The sequence below is a fragment of the Physella acuta genome, unplaced genomic scaffold (assembly GCF_028476545.2).
Source record: "Physella acuta isolate Inbredline_101_S28 unplaced genomic scaffold, ASM2847654v3 ptg000080l, whole genome shotgun sequence".
NCBI classification, from domain to species: Eukaryota; Metazoa; Mollusca; class Gastropoda; family Physidae; genus Physella; species Physella acuta.
Genome location: NW_026731600.1, coordinates 354,575 through 372,732, shown reverse-complemented (window position 1 = coordinate 372,732; position 18,158 = coordinate 354,575). Strand labels below are relative to the sequence as shown.

Sequence of the window (18,158 nt, the reverse complement as noted above, 5' to 3'; positions counted from 1 at the left end):
GCATCAACGTTTTGTTTAGATCGCATGAAATAATGTTTTATGAGCAGTTGAAGTAGAGTTCAACTTTTTCTGACCTCTGTGTATGAAGGGATAATGTGGTCAGTTCTACGCCCAACCGTCTTTTACTTTTCCTTGAGGTCGGTACCCTGGGTGGATTCAGGGACGTGAATCGGACTCGAACCTGTGAACAGAATACGAGTTCTACCCCCCCCCCACCCCCCCCCCCCACACACACACAAACCATGCCGTTCAATAATTATTACATGTTAACACACATGCAAAAAGAATTCACTAAATCTCTCCCTATTTCAACGACCGGTAAGAAGTTGTTAAAGGTATAAGGGCAATAACAATCCTCTACCAATCAGATACCATCGATCTCAGCTGTTCAATATCCCCAGCACTGCACTCTCCGACATTTGATTGACCTGGAGCTATCAATATTCCTTTTTTTTCTTCTACTTCTTCGATCTCAATTGCATTGTTAGACGGAAATTCCCCTCATCTGCCCGGGGTTTGAACTCAGGACTTCTGGATTAAGCATTAACATACCCTCCATCACGTCCAGGCGCCATCCCCCCCCCCCCCCCTATCCATAAAGCTGAATGTAACTCGATGTGCGTACTTCCGGTTCTACATTTAGTCACGTAAGTCCAGCATTAAAAAAAAAATCTCCAGGGTCGTTTTAACAAAATACGTGACCCACACCTGGGGCTAGACCAGAAGGTTAAATCAACTCATCTGACCTACATGTGGGCGGACGTAACGGAAGACACAACAATTAACACTTCGTCACCGGGATTAACACTTTCATCGCTGTCGGTTGTCGCTCCATTATAGCGACGCCGTGATGGTGATGATGTGTGTGGGAGACGATGGTGGCGCTGTAGTGGCTACACAATCATTGTTGATCTAGCGTCACTACGGAATGCTGTCATAACCTACATTAGGATCACGTTTTATGAGATTTTACAATCACTAGTAGTCAAGTTTCGTGATTTTTGTATGCTGTAATTTGTTTTTTTTTAGAACTAATAACTGTGGGTTTTATTTACAAAAATCAATAAAAATGAAAAAGATAATGTAAATAATATCCACACAGATTAATGACGATTACAGGTACAGTGGGCAATGCGACTCAACTTCTTCGACAATATATCTTAGTTACTTTATTGTATTTTATGATTTAAGCTCTAGTTTTTATTATAAGTCCGTGAGTCCACCCAGCTCTGTTGGATACATAACTTACGTTTGGGAAAGTAAAGGCGGCTGTGCATAGCGCTGACCATACTATCCCTTCAAATACCGAGGTCACAGAAACAGGTGAACTCTACTTCACTTGTCATTGGACCGTCAGGTTCAAAAAAGGAACTTTACTTTTACTTTTTTATTATTTTGCAATACCATGCACTCGACCATATAGCTTTATTTCTGTAAACTCGATTATAATGCAAATATTTTAACTATATTTATTACAACTAGTTTCTGTATTACACTTTCGGATAAATAATTTCAGCCAGCTCAGATAAAGTCCCTAACATCAACATTACATATCAAAAAGCTCTAACATTAACATTACACAACATGAGCATCATCAGCTGTGTGGCACGTGACAAAACAAATTTGCTCACAAACTTGTTTGACATGGATGACGTCAAACCCGTGGCGATCCCGTCGATCTCGCGCCGGTGTCCACCTGCGGTAATTAAACTTCACGTCGAGGTCAGCCATCTTGTCCGGCCGGTGAAATGCCCGGCTCCGCACGTCATAGGTCTGCAGGGGCGCACTGACCCACAGACGACAAACAGGGAACTCCGGGGGTCAGTGGCATTGGTGAGATGTTCGAGCAAGATGGGATATCTCACGCAGCTTTTGAAACAGAAGATGCGATATTTTGTTCAATCTACACAATAAAATCTAGAGTAAAGCACCATACTTTCAAAAGCTTAGTGAACTCTACTTCATATGCTCTTTTGAACATGAAGTCTGAAAAGGGAACTTTACTTTCTTTGTAAAAAAAAAAAAAAAAAAAAAAATTTAGCTAGCTGTAATAAAATGTGATAGAAATTTATTCAGGCGCGTTGAAAATATTCGCTAAGCGTTGTTACTGTTTCACCATCTTTCAACGTCCAGCTTGGCACAGGTCCAGTTATTACTTAACTCTAGTCTGCTGCATACAATGTATAATGTACACGTCCGGCCTTATCACGATGTCACATATTAGTTACATCAGTGTCCTTGACCTACAGTCTCGTCCAGTCTTTCTAATTAGTTGCAAATTTTTTTTACAACGGCTATTAGTATCAAGTTCTCTGCACGCTTGTTTTAGACTTTTTGTTTCAAGATCGTATGATTTTTACATTTAAAGAATAGCAAAATTAGTACTACAGCGCAACTTTTTTGTAAGTTGAAGTCATTTAGTTGTGGGCAGGTTGTTAGCATTACCTTAAGGAAAGGAAGGATTGGGGAAGGATCTAAATTCTAAATAGTCTTTACTAATTATTGATTTTTTTTCTTACATCTGAAAATCTTGTAATTGTCGAGGTGTGATGCATTGTTAAATTATTTGCAAATGTCGAAATCACAAACTGTTTTAAAAAATCGAATTACGATTAATTAAGCAATAGTTATTTTCTCAAATGTGTTTTTCTAGTCTTGTTTATTTTTTTAGAAAAGGAAAAAACTACTTCATTTTTAGAAATGGCGTGAAGTGTCTATGTAATTTGGAGTGTCTATGTTATGCGAAGTGTTTATGTAATTTGGAGTGTCTATGCTATGCGTAGTGTATATGCAACATAGTGTTTATGCAAAGTAGAATGCCTATGAAGAGATTATGTAGACTGTCAATGTAATGTAGAATGTCTCCTGCTCAGAAAAAAAAAACTGTCGAATTAGCAAGCTTTCGAAATTGTAAAATTTGAATTAGGATTTAAAAAAAAAACGAATCCACGGCCTCATTAATTAGTGCTAATCGCGTAGGACTGGACCACATATTAGTGTGTAAAGATGATATTGACCTCCCTCCCCTCCCTCCCCTCCCGCCGACCGTCTACGAAAAATTTCACCTGCGGGCAGCTGACGGTAAACACTGGATCAAAGTTCAATATTTTCGTTCGCTTGACGTCATTGGCGATTCAGTGGCGAGTCAACAGGAACTCTGGGAATTGTCTGCAGGGAGGGAGCCTGGGGTGTGTGTTTGAGGGGGAGGGGTGCTGAGCAGGGAGGGGGCCTGGGGTGTGTGTTTGAGGGGGAGGGGGTGCTGAGCAGGGAGGGAGCCTGGGGTGGGGAGTGCTGATACAGCCTTATGTTGGGATTATAGGAGAGAGCGTCATGGTGTTAAGCCGTCTGGTGTCAATGGTTAAGCTTGGTGTCAATGTAAAATGTGTTTTCTTCTATTGATTTTAACGAACGATAGAGTAAAGGGTGAGAGAAGTTCCGCGTTATCTTTTGTATGTACATACACAGTGGTGGCGGGTTATGGGAGCAGCCGATGGGGATATTAAAACATACACAGTTTTTAGGATCAAGGATGACTTAGTACGATTCGTGCTCAGATCAAATATTGTGGAATGCTATTTCTTGTTTTTTGTATAATGATTGGGTATTAAAGCTAATTCTGCTGATCTCAAGAGAACTAACCTAATCCTACTGTCTAACATTAACAAAAAAATCTAAACCTAACATTAACCATGATTCAAATCTGGTCTTAAAACTTCATCTTCAACAGCAGCTTGATTTTCCCAGTTTAATGTATGTAACAAAACTAAGGCAATATCAAAGTAGTTATCTGATCAGAATTAAGAGAAAGTAAAGACGGCTAGGCATATTTGCTTTATATGCCGGGACGTAACAGCGTAACTCTTATTCACTTGCACCATGGACCACAATGTTCGAAAGGATTCTTTACTTTTTTTACCAGTTTCCTCCCAGAAGTAACATGATACCAAAGCTGTTATCTGCAAACACGGTAGAATTGTCACGTAGATGACTGCAAAGGAAGTTCAACCCTTCTTTTTTTGTAACACGTCAATTTATCGTCATTAACATGTTAAGCTCGGAATCGATATCTGTTTATGGGAATGTCTATCATAGCAAAGTGCGCATAATCGATTCTGTGGTTGTTACTGGTTGTCATGATGATGGTATTTTTTAATGCCTATCATTGTGTGCTTTTTTTTTAGGTTAGTAACTATGAAAAAAAATAAAGGCACTATACAAATATACTTTTTTTGAGGTTGGATGGGCACTAGAATTTCAAAAGGCTGGTCTCAATTGGAAAAATAAATAAGTAACTAAAAAAGGTTAGATAATTTGTGGCTGTTAAAGTAGGAAAAATAAAATTAGGTTTAATCGTGAATGCAAATGTTGATCTTTGACCTTTAGCATTTAATGTTAAACGTTGGCATGAGTTTGCTATATCATTACATCATCCGTTGAAAAAAAGAATTGTGCCATGGGTTGCGGAACTTGTTTCTAGATAACAAACATGAAAATTATCGCCCCTCACTCCTCCAAACCCGCCCCACCACTTCCCTTTACTCCCCAGTGTTTACAAACGAGATCACGGTCCTGATTGGTTAAAAACTTACTTCCGGGACTCGTGTTGAACTCGGGCAAGCAACTTTTTGTCTCCTCGGGATGCTACACCGCCATGTTGTTGCATCAACCACACAACACCCCCCCTCCCTCACCCCCTCCCTCTGTCTCCACTTGGTTGAAAGCTACCAGCAGCATGACGTAGTGACAATGAACTTTTGAAGCCCAAAGCCTCGACCAGCATGACCAGGGATGGTTCAAGGGCTTAGCGGCCCAACGCCAACATGTCGCGGAGGATTTTTGTCTGAATTTTCCGGAGATCAGGAATTTGTTTCCGGAGATCGGGAATTTGTTTCCGGAGGGTCTGTTTGAGCTGGACTTGGATGACAATAGGCCGATTGTTGATTGAAAATTAGGAGAGTTTGGTAGAGTTATCCCGCGTGTGTGACGCAAAAACGGAGTTATCTTAATTATGCAAACATTTGTTCAAACAAAAATCGGGTTTGATTTCAAGATTCGCGTTTGGCTGCTAATATGATTGACATATTCTCACCACAGCTAAATTAATTATTAAAACATATTTATATCCGTTTTTCCTTTTTATTAAAATGTCGAAATGTCGTACTGTTTAATAATTTCATCTCCTTTTTTGTTCTTTATTGTAATATTTAGGGGAATTTCCAACATAATTAAGTATTGCACGTAAACATTATGCGCCATATGGCCAATTGATTAAAACTTTAGTCTGCTTTTCTTTCTGGATAAACTCCCATAGCAATTGCCCACCCAAGAACAAACTACAACGCAGTAGTTTGGTTTTGGGTTTTCTCTCCTAAATGGGTTGCTGTCTCCAGATAACGAGCCTCTCCTAAATGGGTTGCTGCCCCCAGATAACGAGCCTCTCCTAAATGGGTTGCTGCCCCCAGATAACGAGCCTCTCCTAAATGGGTTGCTGTCCCCAGATAACGAGCCTCTCCTAAATGGGTTGCTGCCCCCAGATAACGAGCCTCTCCTAAATGGGTTGATGTCCCCAGCTAACGATCTCATAGATGGGTATCTGTCCCCAGCCAACGACCTTGCCCTGCTTGTGTTGATACTTTGATATATATATATTTTCTGTGTGTGAATTTTTATAATTTATTTTTAATGAACAGTGTGTAGATCTTTCTCTTCTCTTTCTCCATCTCTCACACGTTGATATCTGTCTACATTTTACTAGTAAAGCTTCTAAATATGAGCCATACCGTACCATAATATTTCTGGCTTGCATTGGACTGCCGGTCCATAAACCACCCCGAACCCCTGTCTTCACATGAACACAATAACTACGATTGTAATTTTTAATTACGATTGCATTAGCAAAAAAAAAAAAGATTTTTAAAATACTTTAATAATACCCTCCCTGCCAAACATCTATCTTCCTTCATCAAACTTTAACATGTATCACGTATAGGCTTACCACTCACTCCATTGAAAATCTTTTATAATACTCTCATGATTTTAAAATAAGTTCTAGAAACGAAACAATTAAAATTGATCATTTTTAAATTCCATTTTTTTTAGGTAACCGTGCGTCTACTAGAGGGAGAGAAGCGACGACTAATGCTGCTAAAACACAACCTAGAGTTATGCCTCTCTCACACAAACCCATCGAAGGTAGATTTATTACAATGTTTATATTCAGTTAATATAATAATAACATAAAATATATTTTTTGTATTTGTCAAATTATGTTCCATGGAAATAAATTAATTGCAGTTTTTTAAAGCAAAAGTTAAATATTCATTAACCGATAGTATTGCTATAAGACACTATTTTCTTTTCATAACAGGTAGAGATTGATTTGCTGAAAGAGAATATCAGGTAGGTGTTCGCTTAATTTTGCTTTTTTTTTTAAAAATTATAGTCAGTTTTTTAAGCAAAAAAAAAAAATCAAATTTCTCTACTAAAAGCTATTTAGTTTCTGGTGAATAAAGTGCTTTATTAGAAGATCTTATTAAGTTATCTGAGGTTGTCATAGTTATAGATGAGAAGTAAGTCTGTGTGGGGCTGGTCGGGGGGGGGGGGATGCACATCAGTCTTGAGGGCTAGGCTTGATTACTTGATTAAGACGCGCGATTGCAAAAAAATAAAAATACTGGAGTGAGCGTCCTTAGCAAGAATCCGGAAAACGTCTCTGAGTTCACTCATTTCTAATGTGTACCCGGCTTGAGTTGGAGGACAGTAAACGTAACGGGGCGTAGTACCGGTCACACTTACTTAACACGTTTTCCGGTCTGAAAGGATTTATGTTTTTCCGTTACGGAAAAGTTTAAATAAAACGGTACTCGACATATCTCGTTCTTAGTGTAACGTTTTCAATTACACGTTTCAATAATAAGTTAATAAATAAACAAAGCAATGTTAAAATGATTAAAAAATCGGACTTTTTTAAGTGAACAAGATGTATAGAAAAGGGAGACAACTTCTATTAAATGTGTCGATACAATTATTGCATTACTTCCCTTGTATTTAAAATTTTTGTTGAAAATTTGAAAACCCAATGACAACTAACAAAACAATTTACTCTGACTTTGCCAGCCGTATCGAGCACAAATGTCAGACTTTGGACGAGGAATATCGAGTGGAGTGTAAAGAAGCTCTGCTGAGGCGGATCAACATGGTCAAAAAGGTAAGAATATGGTTACTTAGACTGACCTTTATGGGTGAGCAGCTATGGTCAGATCTGGATGATATACACTGTCATACAAGACTTACACATTCACAACAACAATTGACGCCATCTTACTTACAAACACCTGGTAGGAATAATGGCTTCATCTGATGTACCTTCGTAGATACATTGTGAATTTATTTATATGGCGTTAAATGGTGAATTATGTGGAGTTAAATGGTGAATTATGTGGAGTTAAATGGTGAATTATGTGGAGTTAAATGGTGAATTATGTGGAGTTAAATGGTGAATTATGTGGAGTTAAATGGTGGTTTATGTGGAGTTAAATGGTGAATTATGTGGAGTTAAATGGTGGTTTATGTGGAGTTAAATGGTGAATTATGTGGAGTTAAATGGTGAATTATGTGGAGTTAAATGGTGAATTATGTGGAGTTAAATGGTGAATTATGTGGAGTTAAATGGTGAATTATGTGGAGTTTAATGGTGAATTATGTGGAGTTTAATGGTGGATTATGTGGAGTTAAATGGTGAATTATGTGGAGTTTAATGGTGAATTATGTGGAGTTTAATGGTGGATTATGTGGAGTTAAATGGTGAATTATGTGGAGTTAAATGGTGAATTATGTGGAGTTAAATGGTGAATTATGTGGAGTTAAATGGTGAATTATGTGGAGTTTAATGGTGAATTATGTGGAGTTAAATTGTGAATTATGTGGAGTTAAATGGGGAATTATATGGAGTTAAATGGGGAATTATGTGGAGTTAAATGGGGAATTATGTGGAGTTAAATAGTGAATTAAGTGGAGTTAAATGGTGAATTATGTGGAGTTAAATGGTGAATTATGTGGAGTTAAATGGGGAATTATGTGGAGTTAAATGGGGAATTATGTGGAGTTTAATGGTGAATTATGTGGAGTTAAATGGGGAATTATGTGGAGTTAAATGGAGAATTATGTGGAGTTAAATAGTGAATTATGTGGAGTTAAATGGGGAATTATGTGGAGTTAAATAGTGAATTATGTGGAGTTAAATGGTGAATTATGTGGAGTTTAATGGTGAATTATGTGGAGTTAAATGGGGAATTATGTGGAGTTAAATGGGGAATTATGTGGAGTTAAATGGGGAATTATGTGGAGTTTAATGGGGAATTATGTGGAGTTTAATGGTGAATTATGTGGAGGTTACATGATGATCCAATACATTAAACTTATACCGTGAATCTCTATACCTGTATCCGAAGTACATAACAATATCGATGCTTCTATGTGACATTTACTGTTAAACTCCCAGTTTCTTGTTGTGATGCCATTTTTACTTAATAACACCAGGCTCCCTATTTATGTTTAGTAAAATCCATTATACAATTGGGACACTATGTAATTATTATTAAACGAAAAGCAAATAATTCTCACTCATATTATACTCATAAAATATCAAACCCATACACATTTTAGCAAAGTAAAGACATGTATCTTTATTTAAAATGGAGTTTTGTTATGTCAAACACAATTTTAAAAAAAAAAAAATATCCCCGTCAGAGTAGGGGAGAGAATCATTATTATTAAAAGCCTGAAAGGATTACGTCCCTTCCTCTTAAAATCGACACTAGTACAGTGGCCTATTTTCTGAAATGAATATTTTCTGATACTAAAGACCCCTATCATACTAACTGACCACTGCTATCTGACCACTGACCGCTAGTTCACCCCCACTTGAGCCTATTTCACCCTCCTTCAAGTAGAAACCCGGACCCCCTTGAGCGTCAGATCAGCCCATCTTGCATACAAACACCGCCCGCTTATCTGGACGTAATATCTTTCATTGATCCCATGTGTGCCCTGTCACCGGCTCGGTCGGAAGTGACGTAACATGTTGTTGTCTGCCGTATCGACCTGTGTATGTGTGTGCGTGCGTGAGATGCTGGCTCAGTTTGAACCGAAAACTTAACCTGTGATGTTCTAGACTTTAAGGCAGTGTATTCATATATGTGGTTGAAGTCTTCTATAACTGGATCTTGTGTTAACGGAATTCCATAAAACGAATCTAGCTTTTTCTATATAAAATAATTTCCCGTTTCATCACTATTTAATGGGTATAGTATTTAAAAAATATTGAAAACTTTTTTTCTTTAAAAAAAAAAAGAATGAATAAAACTTGTTGAATAATCTTCGCGATTTTTCTACTTGAAATTACTTACCCGCGTCGCATTTTTACAACTGATTGATATATTCTAACGGCGTGTGATTACCCCCCCCCCCCTCCCCCATCCAACTTATTCAGCTAATGAACTGTCTATATGTGAATGTGCCAATCAGAACTAGTGCACGCCTCGGTAAGACCTTTCATTGGCTGTGTAAATTGTATCCTCTTGATAGCTTCCATTGATTTTTTTGGGATTGGATTTCACCTCACGTCTCAAATGTCGTGAGAACTAAATTGGTCGAGAGATTTACTGGCTCGTTCAGGGTTCAAATCCCAGTAAAGCATGCATTTTGTTTTCCCAATCTTTAAAAGTTTAAAAGTTAAATGAACAGCATTTCTATTTATAGCTTTAAATTTTTTTTTTATTGTTTGGTTTTGAGATTTAATTTATAGGAATACAGATAAATTAATGTTCTAAAAACAAATTTTATCAGTTACAGTGTATATGTTAGTATGGAAAGAGATTCATAATGTATTGTCAAGTCAGTTTGTTCGATCGATTTCTTTTGGAGTTGAGGGTTACATCTATAGTTTGGTGATAATTTTAAAACATCTGTTAATTTTCGTGGCAGTTAGTATCATGGTAAGTAAGGGTTAGGTTATGGTTAGGTTCTTTGGTTGGTACCGCCCAACAGAACCGTAGTAAAAGTAGACTCAATCCTTACACGTGGTTAAGGCCATGTAAATCTTAAAAATTGAGAAGCAACCAGGTTTATTCCATCAGTGTGAAGAAATGTGAATATTAACATCTGCTGAATGACGCGTTTGAAACGATTGAAAAGAATCTATTCTTATCTCAGTCGTTTTTACGAACATGGTAGTTTACCTCGCGATTACCATTACACCTTACGCGTGTTTACGTACAAGTAAGGTTACCTCTCGCTTACCATAATACAATAACCGTATTTACGTAAATGGAATGTTACCTCACGATTACCTACCTTGATACTATTGGCGTGTTTACGTAAGTAAGGTTACTTTACTGTGACATCGTGTACAACTGTTATGTTGTAACATTTTGGATGAAAATTATCGATTTCATCTTTCTTCCTGGTATTTGAAATTTTCGCATCAGCTCTCATATTTCGTATACAGACAGTTGCCCGTGTATAATTACATTTTTAGTATTTGATTTAGGGGAAATTTTAGTCATCATTTCCTAATTTTGTAATTCACTTTCATTGTGATGATTTTTCTGTTAAAGCGAGGTCGTTTAGCCTCTAAACGTGAAGACCGTCGGTACTTTAATCAGCCTAATGGCTTGCGTGTCTAAGGGCCGGCACATTAGGCATGTTGCTTTTTGACTCACCCGCAGATTGCCCGAGAAAGAGAAAAAAAACGCTGGGAATTTTTTTTTTCTGTGGAAAGCTTGGAGCGACATGCAAGCTTTAGGGGCAGAGGTATTGTGTCCTGTGGATGGGGTCAAAACTCTTGTGTTAGGTGGTGTCATTGTTCTACTGTAAGGGTCGCAGTCGTAGTTTGTGTGTCATAATATGTGGACAGAAGTATGTTGTCAATGGGTTAGTTTCGGAGTTCTTATATCATAGGGATGGAGTTAATAGTCTTTTATCGTAGGTGTGGGGTTAGTGGTCTTATGCCAAAGGGGTGGCGTTAGTTTTCTTGTATCGTAGGGGTGGGGCTAGAGCTCTTATATCACAGGGGTGGAATTAATTATCTTTCTTCGTAGGTGTGGGGTTAGTGGTCTTAAGTCAAAGGAGTGGGGCTAGAGTTCTTATATCATAGGGGTGGGGTTAGTGTTCTTATATCGTAGGGGTGGGGGTCTATGTTCTCACATCGTATATGCAGAGATCGGAGTTTCATAACCTATTCATATGCAGTAGTCCATAACATCTGATAGCAAAACCAACCAGTATGTAGCGGGTACTTAGACAGAAAGGGGGAAGTACAAGATGCGCCACATTGTAGAACGTTTTGTTTTTCTTTTTAAAAAGTTAATAGAAAATATTATAATTGCTATTAAAAATGAATTAACCCAATTGTAATTTTACCTGGGCGATTGTAAGAAAAAACTACTACACCGTTTGTCACCGCTATTGTTATGGTAATGTAAAGTTTGTAACAGATGGACGAAACAATGGGAGATGGTATCGATCCTGGTGTATACTTGCCATTGTCATATCCTTGTATAAAGAACATGTTTTGATGTGTAATTACGGTAGTCTAGTATTGATGTTGGGATACTGAGGTGGGTATAGAAGTCGTGGGGCTTTACAAAATGTAGCTGTGCAGCAGTTGTTGTTGCAGCAGCCGTGTAGCTGTATCTGATGCAGCTGTGTATCATTGCTTATCGTAGCTGTGAAGGCGAATTTACTGTAGCAGTATAATGTTGTAGCTAATGCAGAGGTTGCAGCCCATTTAGCTGTGCTGTGTAGCCGTTACTTACCTGTATTTTGTTTATTCTATGCTGTAGCTCTAAGGCCCGAGCTATAGCTGCTAATGAAGCAGCTACACTTTTGGGTAACATTCTCACATTAGGATACACATTTGAGTCCGGACCAGGCCCATACATTTTACAGTTTAGTTTTTCAAAACTCACAACTTATATACCAAGGCCACCTATACACCTACTCTAGACCAAGAGTAACTCATATGCCATTGATTATGCAACTCGTGTACATTAATACTTGAACGAGTGAGTACCTAACATGCACGGTATAACCGCTCAGCTGTGACCAGTAATAAGCGCTAATAAATGCAGACATCAAAGACCAGGGCTACTCCATGCACCCCCCCCCACCCCCGGGGGCAGTGATGCAACATATGGCTGCATGCTTTATTTTTCGTTGATCGACTGCATGCACCCTTGACACAGTCTAGTCATGCTGTACTGCATGTTAACCACTTCATTACTGAACGTCCTGTTGTGGTGTGAGTGGTGTAACAGCTGCCATTGAAGGAGACCTGGTGCTGTACAGGGTGTAATGTTCTGTATACGGTGGTACCTGAAAGAGCAACTGTCTAGTATAGCTAAGGTTATGATGGTCAAATAGATATAACAGTATTAGTTTACTATTCAAAAAGATATAACAGTAATAGTTTATCATTCAACTAGATATAATAGTAGTAGTTTACAATTGTAATTGATATAATAGTAGTGTTTTACAAGGCAAGTAGCTACAACGGTAATAGTTATTATTCACTCTGGCTATCTAGGGAGAACGAACTCCATTAGTGAATCATTTTGTGATCTGTACAGGTCAGCCCGCCCTCTCCTGTCTCTCTCTTCTCTCTCAAAATATCTCCTGACCCATACATCACCTGACCAACACATAGCACGACCCACACAAATAGCCCGACCCACACAACGTCCAACCTACATCGTACCCGAACCACATAACCCACAACCCTACACAGCCCCCTAACCACACAACACCCGATCCAAATCTTGTTTAAAACATGTTCCACACAACACCCCAACCCATCGAACCCCCAACCTACACAACCCCCAACCCACCCAACCCCCAACCCACCCAACCCCCAACCTACACAACCCCCAACCCACCCAACCCCCATCCCACACACACCCCAACCCACCCAACCCCCAACCTACACAACCCCCAACCCACCCAACCCCCAACCCACCCAACCCCCATCCCACACACCTCCAACCCACACAACCCCCAACCCACACAACACCCGGCCCACACCTTGTATAACACGCTACAACAATGGAATAATTCTTCCCCTCGGCGCCACCTCGGTTCCATCAACTCCTACCTACATCTCCTCTGCTGAAAAGTTGATGTGATTAATCTCTAAACCGTTGAATGGCCTCCCTGGTCTGAGCTAGCAGACGGATGGTTGAACAGAGGTCACTTCCTGTTTACTGACACTTCCAGGGCATCACGTGACTGACACAATTGGACCTTTTGTCCTCACCCCCATCTATCTCACGTGACGAGGGTATTTTTACAACATCCCGGTGAAACTTGATCCAGATTTAGTGAGGTGTAGACTAGTGAGTGTGTAGGGGACGGCAGGGTCTAGCGGTCGGTTGATTTTTTAACACTCACCACAAGATGCGGACTGTTGAGTTTGGTGTTACTTGTAGGTTCTACTCATTTAGCCGTACTCATAAAACTGTTTTCGTTTTTTTTATGAAGTGAAAGAAACTTAAGGAATATGTTACGTAGAAAAAGTTACGGTTAGGCCTTTGTTTAGTTCAAGACATATGAATAAAACTCTTAATTCTATAGTTCACCTCAGTGTTACCTGGTAGGCCTATTATTCAGAACCACTCACGAAGTATTCCTTCTCTCGTCAACGCCTCGACTTGTTCTCATGTCCTGTATTCGTTATATATACTAAAACGTCTGAGTCCACCCAGCTTTGATGGGTATCTAACTCACTTTAGGGAAAATATAGGCGGCTGGGCATAGTTCTGACCAGGGGCGGATTAAGCTTGGGCGGGGCCCCGGGCTGAAACTTTTTGGGGGCCCCTGATATATATATATATATATATATATATATATATATATATATATATATATATATATATATATATATATATATATATATATATATATATATATATATATATACATATATATATATCCTAATCAGCATACTATTCAAGATATTAATGGATTATTTATAACTTATAGGAACATTCGACACCGATATTTACAAAACTGCTAATTTAAAAAAGCTGTCAATTGTGTTCAATGAGCGGTAAATTGGATACAAACATCTAACCTTCTTTTTCTTCTTCTTCTCTTCTTCTTCGTTCTTAATTTTAGTGTTGGAAGGGGGATCCCCTCCAACACAATTAAGTATACGTGTCAACTGGTTATGCGCCATTGAGACCATTGATTCCGATTTCAGCCAGCTTTTCTTTTTTAATTTGTTTTCATAGCCTTTGTCGAACCAAGAACAAAGTACAGCAGATTTTTTATTTTGGAGTTGTCTCTCCTAGAAGAATGGCTATCCTCAGCTAACCAGCCTCATCTGCCCGAGGGTTTGAACTAGAGACATTTCGGTTAAGCATGCACGAGCTTTACCGCCTCGACCACGCCGATCCCCTAACATCTAACCAATATGTACTCATTTTTAGCATGATTATATGTTGGCCCCACCCACTACCACGACTCACACACTAACAAAACACAGGCGAGATCCATCCGCTACATCAGTGGTACTAAATACATGACTGTTTACTTTAGGCCTGTAGAAGTTTCCGACCTCTGATCATCTACTAGCCGGTACCAGACGGTAGGACGCGTCTGGTGGTGGAGGAAGTAAAGCCTGGTGAGAGGCTAATGGGAATCAAACTCCTGAGCCGGTATATCCGTGTCACGATAGTTATTGAACTGTCATTCAAGAATTTATATTGGGCATGAGAAAGCTGGAAATGCAGACTAACATTGAACAAATAAAAATGTCCATGAGAATATTATGTCGTTATAGATCAGACGATAAAGACTGTTGGCACTTGTTTGATTGCAGACGCAAAAGAGAAAAAGAATTTCAAACCACTCTACGTATGAAATTATTAATAACATACATAGGTTAAACTAGGCCCAACTAAAACAGTAAGCACGGTATAAACTTAAAAAAAAACACACCTCCATCCTCTCAGGTGTCATCCATTTATGAGGCCCACAAAAACTTGGATTTCCACAGGCGTTCATTTAAAGAACGTCAACCCTGGCCTGTACCCCCGATATTAACGTTCACTAAAACTAAAGGCCTATAAATGTTTTTTAAAGTTTAAATCATACAGTGTTCACACCAGATACATGTCATTTATGTATCAGAATTCGACCGCTGATTGTGTTTTTAACTCTAAAATCAACCCAATTTATTGTTATAAGCAAATGCTGTCTGGGCTGGTATTTATACTAAAGTGTGTGCTCGAGTTTGATATTTTGATAAAAAATTGAAATAAACTTGTGATTCAAATATGAAAACATTGGCTTTTATAGTAAAACAAAAAAACCAAAAATATCACTTTAAAGGGAAATTTACTATAATTGAAAAAGGAAATTTGGGGGCCCCTAAAAATCGGGGGCCCCTGGCTGCAGCCCCCTCAGCACCCCCCTTAATCCGCCACTGGTTCTGACCACACTATCCCTTCATATGCCGAGGTCACTGAAACAGAAAAAAAAACTCTACTTCATCTGCTCCATGTCTTTTGGGCACGAACGGGAAAATATGATAATCTTGCCATTCATATATTTGTGAACACACTGTCTAGATTTTCGGCGTTGTAAACTACAAACACTTATCGTTGTGAAAATAGCGTCGCGTATAACGACATGATTACAAAGACTTTTTTATTTTATTTTAAAAATAAAAACTCTTCTTTATCAAGAGCCTTCTATTCATGAACAAGCAAATTTTCATCCTTTATTGATTAAAAAACAATTTATAAGCGTTTATGTTGGGAACAATTATTTCAGCGTTCCAAACATCGCTTTCATACATTAAGTCCAGTCAACCCCCACCCACCCCCAGAAACGCCCCTAATTCTAATCACCATGCCGTATAAAAGTATCCTGTAACACACTTAATTTCCTCTGGAGAGCAACCCGAAGCCTGGATCGAACCGCCGACCAACAAACGCGTCATTCTCTCCAAAGTGCTTTCCGGTGCAGCGGGCCGATCAAATACTACGGCATTGTGATTCATAAATCTATAAATAGACGCTGCCATTCCCTATATGACTAAAAATAGAACCGCGGTGCGTTTTGCGCAATACATTCAGGAATATTGTTTTAATATTGTTTTATTTGACTTCAAAATATAGCTTCCGTATAATAAAATCCACGCAATAGCTCTGCATTGTAATATTTAATGTAATGCATTGACTTTATTAATTAATCTATGAGATCAATATCAACGCCCAAAATGAGTAATTGGATAAGTCAGATGACCGGTCTTCTAAAGCCACCTGATTGATTGTTTGGCCCATAGACCACAAAAGATCAACAGAAACCGGTGATCTGTGAAAGGAAATCAATACCAAACGGCAACCCGTACTTTGCTGTTTGCCTTGTTGGGAGTTCGTGGATTAGAATTGGTAGATTGGATAAGACCGTTGAGTTTTGTGCAGTTGAGTTTTGTGGCTTGGTGCCGTTGAGGTTTGGTTTGGTGCCGTTGAGGTTTGGTGTCGTTGAGGTTTGGTGTCGTTGAGTTTTGGTTTGGTGCCGTTGAGTTTTGGTTTGGTGCCGTTGAGGTTTGGTTTGGTGCCGTTGAGTTTTGGTTTGGTGCCGTTGAGGTTTAGTTTGGTGCCGTTGAGGTTTGATTTGATGGCGTTGAGTTTTGGATTGGTGCCGTTGAGGTTTGATTTGATGGCGTTGAGTTTTGGTTTGGTGCCGTTGAGGTTTGATTTGATGGCGTTGAGTTTTGGTTTGGTGCCGTTGAGTGATGAGCAAGTCACGTGATAAGTGTCCGCTGGCGTCAGGTGTAACAATACTCGCGCCTGTGACGCAACACATTTTTAAGCAATTAGTTGATTTAACATCGTACCAATGCACGTGTTTTTAGCAATGAGTTGATTTAAACTCTTACAAATTCAAAGTAGAAATTTTTGGGTTTATGTTTAGATTTAATGTATTTTAAATGTATAGATTTAACCATGTATTTTGTTTTAACTTTTATTTTTATTTCTGCGGTTTTAAGTTAGGTTTTTTGAAAGGGGTTTTGAAATGGGATTTCCAGTAAGGTTATAACATGTATTTAAAATGAGCTTTTAAACGATGTTTATTTTTAAGGTTTTTGTTTTGTTATCTTTGATTATGTTTTTGTTAGTTGTTTTGCTAATGCATAGCTATAAAATCACGCGTCTGTATTTAAACATTCCTTATATTAAACTTTCTTAAAGTAGGCGGTAAAAATACCAGAACCGAATTTTAATTTGTTTTACAGATTATATCGTTTGAATTTTTTTATTTCCTTCCTCAAACAGCTGAATAACTAACAGCTACTGTTTGCTTAAGTCAGTTTAAGAGTAGGGTCTTGTTGAATGAAAGAAACTTTTCCTAAAAACTTTAAACCATTAATCACTGACACAACAACTGGGCTGAAACAAACAACGCACGTGAAGGGAATTTACCTGCCTTGGACAGGTGAGCTCAGGAAATTTCCTTCACACAACAAAATATTTCCCCTGGAAATTGTATTTTCCACCTCTTTTCCGTTTGTTTTTTAATCCCACAAAAAAAAAAAAAAAAAAAAAAAAATTTGTTTTTGCTCAAATTTTTCCCTTCTGTTAAGCTGCCGTTGAAGGTTGAACGCATGCGGGGTGAGTCAAATATAAAACCACGTGATCAGTAACTCGACGGGTCTTTGAGCGTGGATAAAAAAAAATCGATGCATGGCGCTGAGATGAGTTATGGCAGTAAGCGAGAGAAAGAATCGTGAAAAAAAAAACAATGGCGTCGATTGAATGGTGAGTAAACATCTGTCGTCACGTGTATGACGTAACAGTCGCGGGACGCGGCGTGGCACCGTGATTCAGCCGGGTGGGTGCACGTGCAACAGTGCCGTTACGAGAAACTTCCGTGTGAGTAGAAGGAGAATTGTTTTTTTTCTTGGCGCTTTGTCAGAGGTTAAAAATAGCCGGCACGCTTAAGATAAAAGTTATTCTATCCAGTATTTGGGTCCATCTCGTTGCGTGGTTGTTGTTGTAGGTAGTAAGTTGTAGTAAAGACAGTTTTATTTTATACTGCTGGAGTGATTGATTCTTTAATGCTGGTCTGTGTTTGATTCTATACTGATGATT

General features: G+C 38.6%; 1 protein-coding gene across 2 annotated transcripts in view; it reads left to right on the top strand.

The window, feature by feature from the left end:
- The window catches only part of LOC131957145 (ras-GEF domain-containing family member 1B), a 113,076-nt gene that overhangs the window by 31,406 nt on the left and 63,512 nt on the right, over positions 1-18,158 (top strand). For both annotated transcript variants that reach the window (XM_059321875.1, XM_059321883.1), the window contains exons 3-5: positions 6,100-6,192; positions 6,368-6,399; positions 7,117-7,207. In XM_059321875.1, the coding sequence (XP_059177858.1) occupies positions 6,100-6,192; positions 6,368-6,399; positions 7,117-7,207 (216 nt within the window). The remainder of the gene's footprint in view (positions 1-6,099; positions 6,193-6,367; positions 6,400-7,116; positions 7,208-18,158) is intronic.